The sequence below is a fragment of the Panthera onca genome, chromosome B2 (genome assembly GCF_046562875.1).
Source record: "Panthera onca isolate mPanOnc1 chromosome B2, mPanOnc1 haplotype 2, whole genome shotgun sequence".
Lineage (NCBI taxonomy): Eukaryota > Metazoa > Chordata > Mammalia > Carnivora > Felidae > Panthera > Panthera onca.
The window spans coordinates 150,692,524-150,711,776 of record NC_138343.1 but is presented as its reverse complement, the minus strand read 5'-3'; the positions used below and the strand labels follow the sequence as shown (position 1 = coordinate 150,711,776).

Genomic DNA, 19,253 nt, shown 5'->3' with positions numbered 1-19,253 from the left:
ATGACGCTGGCCTCTCCCCGCCCCTCCCTCCCGGCCGCACTTCCGCCTGGCGCGACGCAGGCGCGCGACTTGAGCTCTCGCGGGACGCGGCCTAGGCGCTTGGGAAGGGCGGAGGCGGGTCGCTGGGCGTGGCGGCGAGCGGGCGGCATGGAGAAGGGAGGTCATGGCGGGAAGTCGGCGGCCGTCCCGGCCCCTCACTTGCAGCCGCCGCAGCCTCGGAAGGAGAGGAGGCCCAGCATGTTCGAGAAGGAGGCAGTGAGTGCGGGGACGGCGGGGCTGCGCCGACCCCCGCTGGGGCCCGGAGTGCGGTGGCCGGCGGCGCGGCGCGGGTGTCGGGAGCGGCGGTCTCCCTCCACGCTCCGCTGGATGCCTGATGCCGGGGTGGTTAGTGCCACGCTCAGACCAGGGCCGTTGTCCGGCCGGGCACGTGTGTGTGCGCGCTGCCTGGAAGGAAGGAAACGTGGCGCGTGTGCCAAGCACACGACGAGATGTTTTGAGTTTTAAGAAACAGCAGCAGGCTCGGTATTTGAGGGACATACGGGAGGAAAAAAAGTTAAATTGAAAATATTCTGCCCATTAATTTCTTGTCTGGAATTAATGGAAGATGCCATTCAAGTGTATTGGTGGAATAACACCGGGATTTCTGGAAGACAGTAGTCCGAGTACCATCACTGTAATCGAGACTCCCATCTTGTATTGAGACCTAAAGTGAAAAGAACATTTACAGTACAAAACTGTAATGACAGAGCCGAGACTGGAACCTGTGTCCTGGGACTGCTGGTCTACTTGTCTAACGGTTTCTTCTACTTCGTGGGAGCCGAAATGGACAGGATGCAGGAGAGACGTGATTGCAAAGATTCTTCCTTAGTGAAGGGATAAGATGATAGAAGGAAAACCGAATCAGAAGACCCATATTATATATAAGGAAGAAATGGTAGAGGTGTGAGTTTTCAGCACGTTAGAATCTGTCATTTTCAAACCACACACGCATGCTGTATCCCCAAGGGGATCGTTGCAGTTGGAAGCCACTGTGAAGGATACAGTGTAGTTGTACCCCTTGAGTATATTGTGGGGGGAAAGATGGCAGTTACTCTAGAGAAGCATTCTCTTAATAGAAAAGAACAAAATGCAGATTTTGTTTTGGGGAGGTGTAGGGAGCTAATAATACCTCTTTTTTCCAACTGACACGTAACACAGGCTGCAAATAAAACAGATTTCTGATGAAGGACTTCTGCTTGCAGCCAACATGGAATTACTCCTACCAGAAACTACTGATAATAGCACAAGATGTATGAAACAGTGGTTTTACCATTGATGGGATGTAAAGCAAGACAGGATCCTGATCTCTGGGGGGGGGGGAGAAACGGGAACAGTGAACCCCAAGATTACCCCTGACTGCTTGATGAGGGATTGCAGCCCACACCTGTGGAGAGGTCTTGCTTAGCTGAGAAGGATTTGGGAGCCGGGTAGATAAAGCTGGTATGAGTGCAGAGCAGAGTATTGAAGAGGAATGAGCTGTACAAATAGCCCCAAGGATCTGCAAAGGATTTTCCTCAAGTCTTCAGCTTAGTGCATCAGTGCATCTGGTAAGGAAGCCACCTGTGGCCAGAAAAAGCCACCAAAGGGAGCAGAAAAAAAATCCTTGCACTCCCACAAAATCATTTGTTTCCCCCCAGTAAGCATGGAAAACCATAGGGCGTTGGTTAGAGTGCCGAGAAGTGTATTGTCTCAGTACTGGGGGAAGAAATAGCACTAGACTCCCAAGATTTTTCTAGGCTGGTCTATCAGAGCTCAAAAGCAAACCTCCAGAGAATTAAACTGTTTCTGTTACTACATGCTAGAAAAAAGCTCAAGAGAACTCAAAGGAATGGAGAAGTACACACCAAAAATGAGGGTGAAATTTACACAATCTTGTGTCCAATAAAATATTTGCAGACTATCAAAGAAACAGGAAAATACAACCTAAAGTGAGAGGAAACAGTAAGAGCACTCAGAAATGACAAATGGCAAAGACAGAATTAATATAAAAGATCTCTAAAGTAGTTACTGTGAAAAAATTACTGTATTAGTTTTCGTCAAATTAAAGCAGTTATATAATATTCATGTTATAAAACAGGTAATGCATTCTGTATGTGCAAAAATGTACAGAAAAAATTGAGTATGTGAAATCCAAATGAAACCCTACAGTTGAAAAATAACAATGTCAGAGATGTAGAATACACTGAATGGAAATAGATTGGACACTGCAGAAGAGAGGATTGGTGAACCTAAAGACAGCAATAGAAAGAAGGCCTGAAGAAAATATATTAGAATGAGATGTGGGGAAATTTCTGATACAAAATATATATATAATATCAGAAATTGACAAACTTAATGAAAACTATAAACCCACAAATCCAAGAAACTCAGTGAACTTCAGGCACAAGAAACATGGAAGAAAATTATGCTGAGACATGTAGTAGTCAAACTGCTTAAAATCAATGATTTAATAATTTAAAGGCAGCAATGGAGAAAATCAGAAAACTCTAAGTACTGAAGAATGATGAAATGAAAATAGGTTTTTCACCAGAAACAATGCAAGCCAGAACATTGAAGCATCTTTCATTACTTTAAAGTATCTTTAAAGTTGAAAGAACCATCAACCTTGAATTCTATACCCAGTGAAAATATTTTTCAAAAACAGAGGCAAAATAATGGGTTTTTCAGATATATGAAAATGAAAAATTCACCAACAGACCTATGCTATCTGATATGTGAAAGGAAATCCTTCAGGCAAAAGGAATATGATAAGAGATGTAAATATCTAGATGAAAGAATAGAAAACATTGAAAGTGGTAACTATGTAGGTAAATATATTTTTTTCAGTATTACTGTGGGGAGCCTGGGTGGCTCAGTTGGCCAAGAGTCAGACTTTGGCTCAGGCTGTGATCTCACAGTTCATGAATCTGAGCCCCATGTCAGACTCTGCTGTCAGCGCAGAGCCCACTTCAGATCCTCTGTCCTCCTCTCTGCCACTCCCCTGCTTGCATGTGCTCGTGCACTCTCTCTCTCTCCAAAAATAAACATTTTTTTAAAAAAGATTATTGGCTGATTAAATCCAGAATAACATATTTTGGGGCTTGTACCCCCAAAACATTTTATTTAGAGAAGTAAAATACATGACAATTCTAGCACAAAGACCAGAGAGTTGGCAGGAGGGGGCATATTCCATTGTAGGACTCTTGCTGTATGTGAAGTGGCATAATATGACTTGAAAGTAGACTGATAAAGATACATACTATCAAGCCTAAAACTACCACTGGGAAGCAATAAAGTTACTAGGCCAACAGATAACAGGTGAATCATGAAAGATACTTAAAGGAAAGCCTAAAAAACGGGCACCTGGCTAGCTCAGTTGATAGAGCACGTGACTCTTGATCTTGAGGTTGTAAGTTTGAGCCCCATCTTGGGTGTAGAGATTACTTAAAATGTTTACAAAAATAAAAGCAAAGCAAGGATTAAACATAACCATGATAATTACATTAAGTATAAATGTTATAAATACCCCAATTAAAATTCAGATTACTTATGAAAGCAAGATGAAACTATATATTGTCTACAAGAAACACTAAGGAAAGGATGGGAAGAGATATACCATGTGAAGACTAATAGAATACTGGAGTACATGTATTAGTATCAAACAAAATACATTTCTAACAATATTATAAGAGATAAAGGGAATCATTTCATAATGTTGAAAAGTCAATTCATCAGAAAGGCCTAACAATCTTAAGGTTTTTTTGCACCTAAAGTCAAAGCTTTGAAATACAGGAAACAAGAATTTCATGTATCCTTACAGAAATTGACATCCATAATTACAGATGGAAATTTCAATATAAGTATCTCTATCAATAATTGATGGAACACATAGACAAAAACTAATAAAGATATAAAAGAATATAAAGGAACAATAATAACTTGTATTAGTGCACTTTTATCACATACGCCATGCAACCTCAGCTGAATAAATGTTCTTTAGAAGTGCACATGAGGGGCACCTGGTTAGCTCAGTGAGCTCAGCAACCGACTTCAGCTCAGGTCATGACTTCATGGTTCCTGAGTTTGAGCCCCACATGGGACTCCACACCGGGAGTGTGGAGTCTGCTTGGGGTTCTTCCTCTCTCCTCTCTCTGCCCGTTTTCCACTCAAACTTTCTCTCAAAATAAATAAACTTAAAAAGTGTGCATGAAACATCACTAAGAATATCTCCTGGGACAGGAAACAAGTCCCAATAACTTTAAAAGGATTCAGGTAATACAAAGTATGTTCTTTGACCATAATGGAATAAATCAGAAATCGTTAACAGAAAGGTATATTGAAAAATGTAAATTGTCTGGAAATTAAATGACACACTTCTGAATAACCCAGGGTAAAAGAAAATGAAAGAAAATATTTTCAACCGAATGAAAATACAACATTTCAAAAACTGTAGGGTGTACCTATAGCAGTACTTGGGGAAATTTGTAGCCCCAAATACCTATATTAGAAAAATTTCAAGTCTAAACTCAAAGTAAACAAAAGTAAGGAGGTAATAAAAAGTGAAAGTCGATGAAATAGCAAACTGAAAACAAGAAGATTAGTGAAACCAAAAATATTTTGGAAAGATCAATAAACTTGATAAACCTCCAGCCTAAAAGTTGACAAACAACAGCCTATAGGTCAAATCTAGCTTGCTACCTATTTTTGTACAGCCTATGAGCTAAGAATGGCTTGTATATTTTTAAAAGGTAATTTTAAAAGGATAGATGGAGATGGGGGATGCAGAGGAGGAAAGGGGACAGTTGGAAGAAGAGAAACAGTGGCAACTACCACAGCTGGCCCACAATGCATAAATATTTACTAGCTGGCTCTTTACAGAGAAAGTTTGCCAACCCTTGCTAAACCAGACTAATCAGGAAAAGAAAATAAAAAGACCCAATTCTCAATACCAGGAATGAAAAAGAAGAATCACTACAGACCCGATAAACATTTTAAAAAGATCATAAATACTAAAAACGTCTATGATCCTAATTTCAACAACTTGGATAAAATGCACAAATTCCTTAGAAGACACAATTATGAGTTGAACTGTGTTCCCCTAGGATTCATATGTTAAAGCCCTAATCCCCAGTACCTCAGGATGTGAGGGTATATGGAGATGGGGCTTTTAAAGAGCTAACTAAGTTAAATTGAGACTGTTAGGGTATGCCCTAATCCAGTCTCACTTGTGTCCTTTTGAGAAAAGATTAGGGCACAGATACATAGGGCAAAGCATGCACAACAGAATAACTGTGAGGAGGCAGCAAGACAGCAGCCATCTGCAAGAGAGAGGCCATAGGAGAAACCAATCCTGCTGGCAATTTGATCTTGCATTTCCAGCCTCCAGAATTGTGCGCCAATAAATTTCTGTTGTTTAAGCTACCTGGTCTGTGGTATTTTGTTATGGCAGGTCTAGCAAACTAATATATAGACAAACTACTGTAGCTCACTCTAGAAATAATAGATACCCTGAATAGTCCCTATATCTGTTAAAGAAAGTGACTATGTTGTTTAAAACCTTTCCATAAAGAAAACTCCAGGCCCACATGGCTCTTATGGTGAGTTTTTGCCAAATATTCTAGTGCTCTGGAAAAATGAAGAGAAGGGAATTCTTCCCAATTCACCCTATGAGGCCAGCATTTACCTTGCTGTCAAAACCAGAATAATGAAAACAAACCAATATTCCTCATGAACATAGATGCAAAAATTCTTAACAAAACTCTGGTAAATTAAATACAACAACATATAAGAAAGACACAATATATATATTGTACCTAACACAGGAGTCCCTAAGTACATAAAGCAAATACTAACAGACATAAACGGAGAACTAGCAATACAATAGCGTTAGGAGACCTTAGCACCCCACTTACATCAATGGGTAGATTATTCAGACAAAAAGTAAGAAAACATCAGCCTTAAATGACATATTAGACCAGATGGACTTAACAGATATGTACAGAACATTCCATCCAGAAGCAGAATACACAGTCTTCTCAAGTACATATGGAACATTCTCCAGGACCTATCACATGTTAGGCCACAAAATAAGTCTTCATAAATTTAAGGAGACTAAAATATGAAGCATTGTTACCAACCACAATGGTATGGAACTACAAGTCAATTATAACAAGAAAACAAAAACAATACGTGAGGATTAAAAATATTCTAGGGAACAACGAATGTGTCAATGTAAAAATCAAGAGAAGTTTTGATGAAGTTTAAAAGAAGTTTAAAAATTCCATGTGACAAATGAAAATGGAAATACAACATACCAAAATTTATAGACTGCAACAAAAGCATTTCCAAGAGGGAGTTTCATAACAAACGCCTATATCAAAAAACAAAGATCTCAAATAAGCAATCTAGCTTTATACTTCAAGGACTGGAAAAAGACCCAAAGTTAGTAGAAATGAGGAAATATTTGAGCAGAAGTAAATGGAGACTAAAAGGACAACAGAAAAGATCAGTGAAATTAAGAAGTTGTTCATTGAAAAGATAAAATTGACAAACCTTTATCTAGATTCACCAAGAAATAAAGGGAGAGGGCTCAAATAAAATCAGAATGAAAGAGGAGACATTTCAACTGTTACAACAGAAATACAAAGGATCATAAGAGATTACTACCAGTATTACTACCAGATATGCCAACAACTTGACAACCCAGGAAAAAATGGATAAATTCCTAAAATTGAAAAATCCAAACAGAGCAATTACTAGTAAGGAGATTGAATCAGTAAACCAAAGCCTCCCAACAAACAAAAGTCCAGGGCCAGATGGCTTCACTAATGAATTCTAAACATTCAAAGAAGAATGAATAGCAATATCCTCAAATTCTTCAAGAGAATAAAAGAGGAGGAATACATCCAAACTAATTTCATGAGACCACATTACCCTGATACCAAAACTATACAAGGATACCACAGAAGACTACAGGCCAATAAACATGATGAATGTTAGATGCAAAAATCCTCAACAAAATATTAGCAAACTAAATTTTACAATATATTAAAAGGATCATACACCATGATCAAGTGGGATTTGTTCCAGAGATGCAAAGGTGGTTCAAAACCCCCAACAGTACAAGATAGTGTGTTAGCAAAATGAAAGATAAAAATCTTATCATCTCAATAGATAACAGTAAAAGCAGTGAGTAAAACTCAATCTCCACTTATCATAAAAACACTCAACAAAGTGGTTATGGAGGGAACATACCTCATCATAACAAAGGTCATATCTGACAAGCTCACAGTGAACATGATGCTCAATGGTGAAAACCTAAAAGCTTTTCCTCTAAGTCCAGGAATAAAATAAGGACACCCACTCTCACCACTTTTCTTCAACATTGTATTGGAAATCCTAGCCAGAGAAATTAGGAGAAAGAAGGAAAAGGCAACCAAATTAGGAAAGGAAAAAGTAAAACTGTCACTATTTGTTTATGACATGATATTATAAACCCTAAAGACTCCCTCAAACAACTGTTAGAACTAATAAACAAATTTAGTAAAATTGCAGGATACAAAATCAATGTACAAAAAATCTATTGCATTTCTATACACAAACTATCAGAAAGAAATTAAGAACACAATCCCATTTACAACTGCATAAAAAACAATAAAATATCTAGGGCTAAATTTAACCAAGGAGGTGAAAGTCCTCTACAGTGAAAACTATAGGACACTGATGAAAGGAATTGAAGAAGACGCAAGTAAATGGAAAGATATTCAATGTTCATGAATTGAAAGAATTAATATTAAATTGTACATACTACCCAAAGCAATCTACAGATTCAGTGCAATCCCTAATAAAATTCCAATGGCATTTTTCATAGAATAAGTAATCCCAAATTTTGTATGGAATCACAAAAGACCTTAAATATCCAAAGCAATATGGAGAAAGAAGAACAAAGCTGGAAGCGTCTCACTTTCTGATTTCAAACTGTGTTATGAAGTTATAACAATCAAAACAGTATGGCACTGGCGTAAACAGACACATAAGCCAATAGAACAGAATAGAGTCCAGAGATAAACACACACATTTATGGTGAATTAATTTATAACAAAGGAGGGGCACCTGGGTGGCTCAGTCAGTTAAGTGTCTGACTTTGGCTCAGGCCATGATCTCACAGTTTGTGGGTTCGAGCCCCGCATCAAGCTCTGTGCTGACAGCTAAGAGGCCTGCTTCGGATTCTGTGTCTCCCTCTCTCTCTGCCCCTCCCCCATTCACACTCTGTCTCTCAAAAATAAATAAACATTAAAAAAATAATAATTATAACAAAGGAGCCAAGAATATATGATGGGGAAAGGACAGTCTTTTCAATAGTTGGTGTTGGGAAAACTGGACCACTATCCTACATGTACACAAAAATAAACTCAAAATAGATTAAGACCTGAAACCATAAAACTACAAAAAGAAAACATAGGCAGTAAACTCCTTGACATCGGTCTTGGTGATGATTTTTTGATCTAACTCCGAAAGCAAAGGCAACAAAGCAAAAATAAAAAGGTGGGGCTACAGCAAACTAAAAAGTTTATGCACAGCAAAGGAAATCAAGAAAATGAAAAAGCAACCTACTGAATGGGAGAGATTGTTTGCAAATCATATATCTGATAAGGTTTAGTATCCAAAATATATAAAGAACTCATTAAACTCAACAGCAAATAAATCTAGCAAATGAATTAAAAAATGGCCAGAAGATCTGCATAGGTATTGTCCAAAGAAGACATATAGATGGCCAACAAGTACGTGAAACAATGCTCAAAATCCCTAATTATCAGGAAAATGCTCATCAAAAGCACAGTGAGATGTTACCTCACCCCTTAGATGCACTATTGTCAAAAAGAAAAGAGATAACAAGTGTTGGCAAGGATGTGGAGAAAAGGGTTCCAACAAGGGTTGGCAAGGATGTGGAGAAAAGAAGAGGGTTCTCTTGCACTGTTGGTGAGAATGTAAATTGGTACTGCCACTATGCAAAACAGTGTTGAGTTTCCTCAAAAAATTAAAAGTAGAACTACCATACAATTCAGCAATTCCATTTCTGGGTATTTGTCCAAAGAAAATGAAAACACTAATTTTAAAAGATATATGCATTCCTATATTTATTGCAGCATTATTTACAATAGTCAACATATAAAAACAACCTAAATATATATATCAGCCATAAAAAAAGAATGAGATCTTGCCATTTGCAATAATGCGTGTGGACCTTGAGAGCATTAGGCTAAGTGAAATAAGTCGGACAAATACTGAATGATCTCACTATATGTGAAATCTAAAAATAAAAATGGGTGAAGGGAGTCAAAGTTACAAACATCCTATGAAAATGATGATGATGATGATGATGATGATGATGATGATGATAATGATGATGGTATATTAAGTTTAAGCGAGGTTTTTTCCAGGAATTCAAGGTTGGTTAAATATTCAAAAATCATATAACCATATTAACAAACTATTAATGATGAAAAATAGGCCGGCAAATGGTAACCTTTCTACTCAAATTAAATCAGCTTACCCAAGTAGTCATAGCTGGACATAGCTGGACAATAGTAGGCATAGCTGGACAATGACATATGTCTAAGATGATGGCCTATTTCTATGAAATATATGCGGTGGTGAGACAGATGATATGTGCTTGTTATAATCAGATGTGAAGAGAAGAGCTGGAAGACGACACTAAACTAAAAAAGAAAAGGTTCTTTCTCTCGCCAACTGCCCAGGCAGATAAACCCCCTCAGAGGGGCGCAGAAAGGGAAGTGTCGCTCCAGTGCCAGTTTCAGCCACATATAGAAGCATCAGTGGTAGAGAATAAATAGTCTCTCACAATACTCGTAGGGTTGTGATTTTTAATATATACATTTTAAACTATTGGCCTCTGCAGTAAGATATGAAAAGGAGGAGGGAGGATAGAAATATGTAGACCTGTATTATATATTTAGAAAAATCTAGAAGTAATAAACATTAAAATAAATAAAAGGTTAACAGCTGGGTGCAGCAGTAGTTCTACATTGAAACAATTCCTAAAAACATAAAATGTGTTTTTAAGTCACCTTAAAGGCTCATCAAAAGAACACCAAAATAATAAATGCTTCAGAATAAATTGAAAGATTTGTGTTAACATAAAAAAATTCCGGGAAGTAAAAATTCTTTTTTTCTTCTTTAAAGTTTATTTATTTTGAGAGACAGGAAGAGAGAGAGCAAGATCAGGGGAGGGGCAGAAAGAGAGGGAGAAAGAGAGAACCCCAGGCAGGTTCCATGCTGTCAGCACAGAGCCCCACGTTGGGCTTAATCTCACGAACTGTGAGATCATGACTTGAGCAGAAACCAAGTCAGGAGCCTAACCGACTGAGCCCCGCGGGTGCCCAGGAAATACAAATTCTTACATAAATGTCAAAGCAAACCATGTGCCCGGTTAGAAAAGTGATTATAAATCTATGGAGTTGTTTAGTTAACATTATTTGTTAAAAACATTGTAAAGTGTAAAGTTATTACCTTCATCCAGGCCCTGATCTCCCTGTGATCCACTCACCACACCACCAGAATGACCTTTTAAAACTGTAATTTAGAACATATCACTTGCTGGCTTAAATTTTTCCAGCGGCTTCTCACTGTTCTGAGAATAAAATCCAAAGCCCTTACCACATTCTATTCAGTGCTGCACAACTTACTCCTTGGTTGCCTTCCTAGCTTCATTGTGTCACCACTCTGCCTCGTTCAGAACACTTGAGATACACCGAGCACAAACCCGCTCTTAGAGCACACTAAGTTTTTGCCTTGAAGCCTCTGCCCTTTCTATTTCCTGTTCTTTTGGGGCTGAGGGGCCTTCTCTGATCATTCAGTCTAAATAGACTTTCACAGGAGTTTCTACCAAGTCATGTGATTTTATAGCAATTGCCACTATTTAAGTTAGCTTGTTTTCCTAAATACTTTTTTTTATTATTTTTTATTTATTATTATTTATTTTTTTTAATGTTTATTTATTTTTGAGACAGAGAGAGACAGAGCATGAATGGGGGATCAGAGGATCAGAGAGAGAGGGAGACACAGAATCCGAAGCAGGCTCCGGGCTCTGAGCTGTCAGCACAGAGCCTGACGCAGGGCTCGAACTCACAGACCATGAGATCTTGACCTGAGCTGAAGTCGGAAGCTCAACCGACTGAGCCACCCAGGCGCCCCTCCTAAATACTTCTTAGTTGTCGATCAGCCCTCCTCTCCACTAAACGGATAACTCCATAAATGCAGATGCCTTGACTATGAATTAACACAAGCAGAACAATTAATTCCTAGCTATTTCAATAAGGCTCACCCCTGTAACTTCAGAGCCTAGGACATTTCTCTGGACCATATTAGGCACCAAATAAATATTTCTTTAAGGAGTGTTGAATGTCACAGAATGAATGTTGAAAAAGCATAGAATAACATATGTACTAAATCAATACATTCTTTTCAACTTAAGATTTATGTAATGTTATGTTATATAAATATGCAAATGACTTATGGAAATAATAGTATTAATTAGTCAAAGACGACTAAATAAAATTAAAATAATTAAAATTATAAGGAGACAATAAAGGATAATATTTTCATAACTTCGGGGTAGAAAACTTGAGTTTTCTTTACATGACTGTCTCCTAGCCACCCAGTTGCCTTCTCTGCAGCCTGTCTTCTTTCCAGGTCTTTGTATCTTCCATGGATATTTTAAATATATGTATGCAAATTTGTGTTCGTATGTGTTTGTGTTTATAGATAAATAGAGGGATGACAGCTAGCTAGCTAGATTCTTTTTTCTCTCTCCCTTTTACCAAATCGATAGCCAGGAGTGAATTAGTAAATGTACGATTCAACAACCTCTTAATCACGGAAGTCAGAATGGATTTCCAAAGTCTGTGTCAGCTTTGTCCCATTGCACTAGGGTTCTTAAATCTAAAATTTCATTTTACAATTTAAGAAATAATCTTTCTCTCTTCTTCTCCCCCCCTCTTTTCAGTATGCGCAAATTTTGAGAGAAAGACTGAGAGAATCATTTCATGATGTTCAGTATGTAGAGCCTCCATTTGATGATCCAATTGCTGATTTAGGTAAAGAATGGAAGAGTGCCCTGGCAAAATTAAAGTTTGCTAATTCATATAGAATGGAGCCATTGAAAAAATTCCAAGCTCATTCCGTGGAAGCTAAAGTCCAGCAGATATTAAAGGTAGGTTGATAAGTACATATGATAGCAATATCTAAGCTTCGGAGGTTTGATAAACTGTGTTAAGCTTTATGACCGTATATTTACCCTCACTGACTTTTTGTAGCATTTATCTCTGAAAATATGAAAGTACTTTGTATTCATACTCAAGAATCTTCACATCGATGCTATGAGCTAGATTTAAAGGAAGTATTCTTTTGTTATTTCATTCAACTCCTAATTATCCATAAATTATTTATCCCTTACATTCCACGTTTGCCCGTATTTGGAGGAATGAGTTAAATAAAACACACTGTGTATGTGTGGAAAGTTGGTTCCTGTGTACTAACACGTCTAAGGACAGGCAGCCGCCAATGATGCGTAGGTTTTCTTCTTTAAACTTGCTGGAATCTAAAGTTCTTCTAAGACAGTTGTTTGAAACTCAGGCTCTTGTTCCCAGACTAGTCCAAAATAGCTGCTTCAATGTAACGAACTGAATACTGTATTACTAACATGAAGACCAATATTATTTATACTAGTATTGGTATCTGAAGGCTGTATTGTTCAGATGAAGATAATTCCTTCATCACTTTTCTTAACAAAGGACAAAATTTTTTTTTTTTTTACTTACAGAAAGTTTGAGGGACCAGTTTTTCTGAATCCCGTTTTGATCTGTGATATCTAGTTCTGGGCACCAGGCACCCGGGCATCTTCTGATGGCCGGATTCCCCTGTGGGATTCCACCAAGCCTGATTCTACCCCAGATCCATTCCTTGTTTCAAAGGTACCTTCCCTCCAGTTTACAAGGTACACTCCTTCAGTAACAACTGATGTGAGCTAGCTGTTGGGAAGAAAGTTTCTAATTTATTTTGTATAAATATTTAGTACTCCTTTAATCATAGCAAAATTAATTCTTGAAGTGAATTAACTTTTATTGATACAGAAGAATATTTAGGAGGCCTACTCTAACCTCCCTCCACTACTATAGACAGGTACATTTCTAACCTGAACTAATAACTGTCAGATGATATTTGGCAATGATATTACGGCTCATGGCTTTGGGAAATAGAGAAATTCAACTCAATTTGATACATTAAAATAATTATTGATTACCTTCTTCTCCTATCTAATTAACAGCAAGCATTTGTGACATGAAAGTATACATTATCACGTGTCCCTTGCTTGGCCTTACTACATAGACTAAGTTCAGACTTATTGATTTCAAATTGTATTTACATAGGATAATTTGCAGAATTGCACTGAGCATGATGGGGCCTAAAACAGCTGATTGGATATGTAGGTGGATGACTAGGGGTCATAAAGAGGCCAGGGATTTTCCCTTGGGTTCATGGAAAATTCAACATAGTTCTACATGCAGAAATAATAGTGTTTCCTGATGGAGCTTGCGGGCATCTTCCTATAGCAAGCACTCATTACAGTCATTACTTGTTAAATAACAGCATCTGGGGAGGCGAAGCCTGAGGTCTGTTGGGCAGATTCAGAAGAGAGAATGGATGTTGCGAAGCGTTTGAAAGATGGAGCCACAGGGGCGCCTGGGTGGCTCAGTCGGTTGAACGTCCGACTTCAGCTCAGGTCACGATCTCACGGTCCGTGAGTTTGAGCCCCGCGTCGGGCTCTGGGCTGACAGCTCGGAGCCTGGAGCCTGCTTCCAGTTCTGTGTCTCCCTCTCTCTCTGCCCCTCCCCCATTCATGCTGTGTCTCTCTCTGTCTCAAAAATAAATAAACGTTAAAAATAAATTAAAAAAAAAAAAAAAGAAAAGAAAGATGGAGCCACAGCCAAATGCCTAAGGGAAATGAATGCTTCTACACCCAGTTTTAGGTCCAGCAGCATTCTAGAAGGGACTCAAAACTCTTTGTTTTTACTTGCCTATACAATTAGCTGGTAGGAGTTCATCTGTTATGGCGGGACCCAGAACTGTGGTTAATTCATTGGTCTGAATCAGTCAGTCAAAGTCAGTCAAAGAAGCCTGCAGTCTGCTCACGAGGTGGTCCAGTCTGCTTCTGGTTTGTAGAAACTCCTTGTGCTTCACGGCTCACATCTGTCTCCCCAGCTGTGATTAATCCACAGCAGGCATGGCCAGAAGCTTTCCATCTCCTCAGTGCTCTCCGGGAGTCCACAGAGAAGCCGTGGGGAAAGGGTTGCAGAGGTGGCTTCGATTCAGGAAGACCGAGAAGGACAGGATCACAGAGAACAGGCCGTGGAGGATGGAGATCACAGCAAATGGGCCACGGAGGATGGGATCACCGGGTACAGGCTCTGGTCCAGGAAACCCAAGCCTTAGGAAAACTAAAGTCTGAATTTTCACAAACATGTAAATTATAGAAAGATTTCCTTTGTCTACCCTAAGAATTCCCAGAAGCATTCTTTTAAATTCCCCTGTGTCTCCCTGCTGTTTGATGGGGTGATCCAGTGAAGGAAAACTTACAGCCCGAGGGTTGGTGATGAAGAGCAATTGAATGTAATTAAAAACCAAAATAAATTTTATTCAACATTGTTATTGAAATAAACTGGTAAGCACAACATTCATTTCGTATCATTTGGTTAGGAATGCATGTATTTTTTTTAAGTTACATGTATTTTTTAGATACATGTTTTCTTGAATTTTTATGTAGAAGATATTTGGTTTGAAGATTAAAATATTTTTTCTATTTTTTTGAAGGAAAGTCTTAAAGACGTCAAATATGATGATAAAGTCTTCTCTCATTTGTCACTTGAATTAGCAGACCGCATATTGTCAGCGGTGAAAGAATTTGGGTACCACCGTTACAAGTTCATTATAAAAGTATTATTTATTCAAAAGACCGGTCAGGCAATAAATGTAAGTACTATAGGGATCCAGCATCTATCAGTTAGAGCTCTAAGGTCTCCTCTGTGGTGATGTGATACTTACCGTGATGCCTGTCTCCAAGGCACTTTAAGACCCCGAGGTGCGTCTCTAAGAAGGATAATTGTGTTATCTCTTCCTTCAGTGCATATTATTTGAAAAGTACTAACCCAGAAATGGCAATTTTCTACTGATAATTTACAAAATTGTACGGCTATCCTGTTCCTTGATCATACCCAATTTGACCATTTAATGTCATTTGATAATTAGCCAGTAAGTTTATTTTGAGCACTAATGGGTGTGAGGTGCTGAGAAAAAGAGAATGAGACATGGTCCATGATTATGATTCTCGGGGAGTTTTCACTGCACTCAAGGAAAGAAAGCAATGCAGATGGGAGTTTAAGAAATGGAATAGTGTACGGGGCGCCTGGGGGGCTCAGTCGGTTGAGCGTCCGACTTCGGCTCAAGTCATGATCTCTTGGTTCGTGGGTTCAAGCTCCAGGTCGGGCTCTGTGCCGACGGCTCGGAGCCCGGAGCCCGCTTTGGATTCTGTGTCTCCTTCTCTCTCTGCCCCTCCCCCACTCGTGATCTGTCTCTCTCTGTCTCTCAAAAATAAATAAATGTAAAAAAAGTGTTAAAAAATTAAAAAAAGGAAATGAAAGAGTGTGGACGGGGGAGCATCTAGGTGCCAGAGTCCAGTTGGCCTAGGTATGAGCCCTGGCGGCGACAATCACAGCCCGTGGCCTGGGCTCTTCATCTATGAAATGGGGGTGATACACCTGCTGGCTGGAGCCGCTCTGAGGATCACAGGAGACGGGCCATGTTACGGTCCTCAACCCGGTCTCCAGTGCAGAGCCCTCGGTAATCAGCAAGGCTGTTGTGCTCAGTTACGAACGCAAATACACACCTCTAGGCCACGTAGGAGTGAATGTGTGGCAGCTGGGCATATGAGTGCACCGCGGGCGGAGGGAAGTGTATCCGGAAGCAGGGCAGGGGGGTTCTGGCCACACAAGAGTCAGCAAGACAGACGTGGTCCTGGCTCCTGGCGAGAAGAGAACGCCACCACATACTCCTAGGTGGTGATAGGTGCTCCCGAGAGAAAATTAAGGTGGGACACTTTGATAGAAGGGCAGAGCGGCCGCTGGGGTTGTCTGGAGACGGGGAAGTCCCCCTAAAATCTGAATGACAAGAGAAAACCGGCTGTGCCAGAGACCCGGAAGAAGAACTTGCAAGCGGAGAAAACGTGAGTGTGAAGACGCTAAGGCAGGGGGACGTCCGCGTGCTTGGTTAATACCCCGTGTGCTCGCAGTACGTTTTGGTGGTGGGGTCCAGTGTGACGTGTATCAGCACCACACAACACACCGCCCCAGGTTTAGCCCCAAACGGCAGCTGTTTGTTTGCTCGTCATTCTGCGGAGCAGCCCCGCTGCCGTACCGGGTTTTCCTGCTGGTCTCCCCGACGCCCCGGCAGCTCCCTGGCGACTCTGCTGGTCTCCCGACACCCTGCCCCCGGTCCCTTTGCTGGGCCGTGGGTACAGGCTGGCCTCGTCCTCGCGTCTGCCGGCCGGCGCTGGCTATTGGTTGGGGCACCTGGGATCTCCTGCACGGGAGCCACCGCCGTCCAGGGGACTGAGCGGGTTTCCTTATGCGGACGTCTCCTCACGGTGCTCTGAGAAGGCTGGAGCAGAAGACCTCTGGAGACCGGGCTGCCAAGTCACCCATCGCGTTCTTTTGCTCAGGGCAGGTCCCAAGGCGCACGCGTACTCAAGGGGTGGGGAAATAGACTCGCCCTCTGGGAGAAGACACAAACGGTTTGTGGCCGTTTAGAGCCGCCATGGAAAAGCAGGCCGTAGTCAAATTGTGTGTGGCTTTGTGAGCGAAGCAAAGGATTTAGAATTTTCTCCAGCAGCCAGCTTGTATAGGCAACGCCATTTCTTTATTTCAAAACAAGGTTCTGACAGACTTTCACTGGAAAATATTGTAAGGATGGAAAGGAACATTCTGTATCACGGGCTATGACACAGCAGAGAAGTAGTGTATGCAGAAGTCTTAGACCCGGTTTTCAGGGGCTCCCGCTCTTGCCCCGGACACTCAGACGCTCGCTGCTGAGGTCGAGTCTCTGTGTCAGATAGGACTGGCTCCAGGAAGAAGAGGGGGCCCAGGAAGCATCACTATGAAGTCTTCAGGAAAGGGGAGATTGGACACACTACTTTTTAAATATCACTTTCTAAGATACTTACGCATCTTAAAAAAATATATCAAACTTGTGTAGACTTAAAAATCGGTTCTTAACGTGTTCAGTCTAAGGTTGGTCTTTTGCAATTGGTCTGCCCCAGGTTGCCAGCAGATGGATCTGGGATGTGGCATGGGACAGCTGGGTTGCTGCGAAACATGAAACGGAAACGTACGTGGCCTTGGCCCTGGTGTTTGCTCTTTATTGTGAGTAGGGAGTGTTTACTCCTCAACTTTGCAGAGACACAGGACATCTGTAGATCTGTGAACCTCACAGTAGGCGTTGATTCCCTGCACTTTGGCCTCCAGGTGAAGCCTCATTGTATCATTTTAACAGCAAACAAGTAAAAGCTGGATTGTTTTTACCTTTATACTTTACTAGTTATCATATTTATTAACGCTCTGTTACCCCCAAAGTAGGAAAGTATGAGTGAGTGACACATAGAGATAGATAGATATGAATATGTAAGTGCTTAGAGTGGATTCCAAGACAGGGAAATTATTTATCATTCTTGTTAGATTTAAGACAGTCAGAATTTGCCAGAGGAAATTATGACACAACTTAGTAAAGCGTCAATTAAATGTTAAAATCGATTTTGGAAAACTTCTAAAGGCAGATGTACTTTTGAATGGTATTTTAATATGTTGTATGCGTTCTTTTGAAAGGAATTACCAAGTTTGAAAGAAAGACACTTTCTATAATGTAATTACACACTTTCTAATAATGTAGTTAGCACATCCCTAACCAATCAAAATGCTTAAAATGTGTGGGTGTTCTATTTGCTAGTCTGTTAATTAAGCGCTTTTTAGATGCGGGAAGTGAAACACCTAACCCAATTGTTTATTTTAAAAAGAGAGAGAGAGGCACCAGGGTGGCTCAGTTGGTTGAGCACTTGACTCTCAATTTTGGCTCAGGTCATGATCTCACAATCAGGAGACTGAGCCCCATGTCGGGCTCCGCACTGAGTGTGGAGCCTGCTTGGGATTCTCCCTCTCTCCCCCTCTGCCCCTCCTCTGGTTCTCTCTCTCTCTCTCTAAAAGATGAAAATTTTCTTTTCCAGGCACTGGACCAGGGATCCAGTTTCTTCTTTCTCCTCTCCCCCTAGACTTTTCTGTACATATGTTTAACTGGGTATAATTTAATCATGTTCTTATCTATGACCAGATGGGTCAAATTCACTCCTTGGGACGGGGGCTGTATCCCCCTTTGCTGAAGCACCCGGCTACATGAAAAGAGTGGATACAACTATAAATCAGGGCTCGTCCAGCAGGAAGCAGGGGTGGGCTTGGAGCAGGCAACCGATAATGTCTGTGATCATACGAGTTTACGAGTGATAATCAGAACATGAAAAACGGTGTCAAACTTAACGGATGGTGAAAATACCCAGTAGTTAGTTTGAATAATCCAAAGGCTGGAAGATCGGTAGAGGAGAGTTTTCTTTTCACTTATGATGACCCAGGACTAAGAGTTCCATGCTACGCAGCATAAACATGATAGTTGTCACCCAAAGAATCTTCAGGACAGGAGTTCTGAGTTGTGAACCTTGGACACAGAAGAAGTTAGTAATAAGAAGCCTATGTAACCGCTCATGTTATGCAATGTACCTTCGTGATGAACTTGCAGGATAAGTTCATTGTAAAATATACTGCCTCATCACACTGTCTGTAAAATGAGGATTATACCTTCCTCCTAAGGTCAGTGTGTGAATTAAGTGAGGTAATAAATAACCAAGAGCCTATGCCCAGCACTTGACAGCTCTGGAGACCATGACCTGCTTTCGCCATCTGGTTTGACATCTCAGAATCACCTGCAGCTTTTCTCGTTCTCTTCCCTTCTCCCAACCCCCGTATGTATTCAATCGTTAAATTCCACCGACTCTAATTTTTTGAAGTGACTCAGAGTCAGCGCCGTGGCTGGTCCGGGCCCCCAGTTCTCCCGCATCTATCCCA

General features: G+C 40.4%; 1 protein-coding gene across 1 annotated transcript; it reads left to right on the top strand.

The window, feature by feature from the left end:
• DYNLT2 (dynein light chain Tctex-type 2) lies at window positions 1-17,676 on the top strand. Its single transcript, XM_060617135.3, has 4 exons — window positions 1-255; window positions 12,044-12,250; window positions 14,908-15,066; window positions 17,408-17,676. The coding sequence occupies exons 1-4, from the start codon at window positions 1-3 to the stop codon at window positions 17,516-17,518; spliced, it is 732 nt and encodes a 243-aa protein (XP_060473118.3). The 3' UTR covers window positions 17,519-17,676.
• The last annotated feature ends 1,577 nt before the right edge of the window (window positions 17,677-19,253 follow it).

Coding starts and splice junctions, on each gene's coding strand:
- DYNLT2 (XM_060617135.3), top strand. CDS start 1: ATGACGCTGGCCTCTCCCCGCCCCTCCCTCCCGGCCGCACTTCCGCCT. Junction 256..12,043: donor GCATGTTCGAGAAGGAGGCA/GTGAGTGCGGGG, acceptor CCCTCTTTTCAG/TATGCGCAAATTTTGAGAGA. Junction 12,251..14,907: donor AAGTCCAGCAGATATTAAAG/GTAGGTTGATAA, acceptor ATTTTTTTGAAG/GAAAGTCTTAAAGACGTCAA.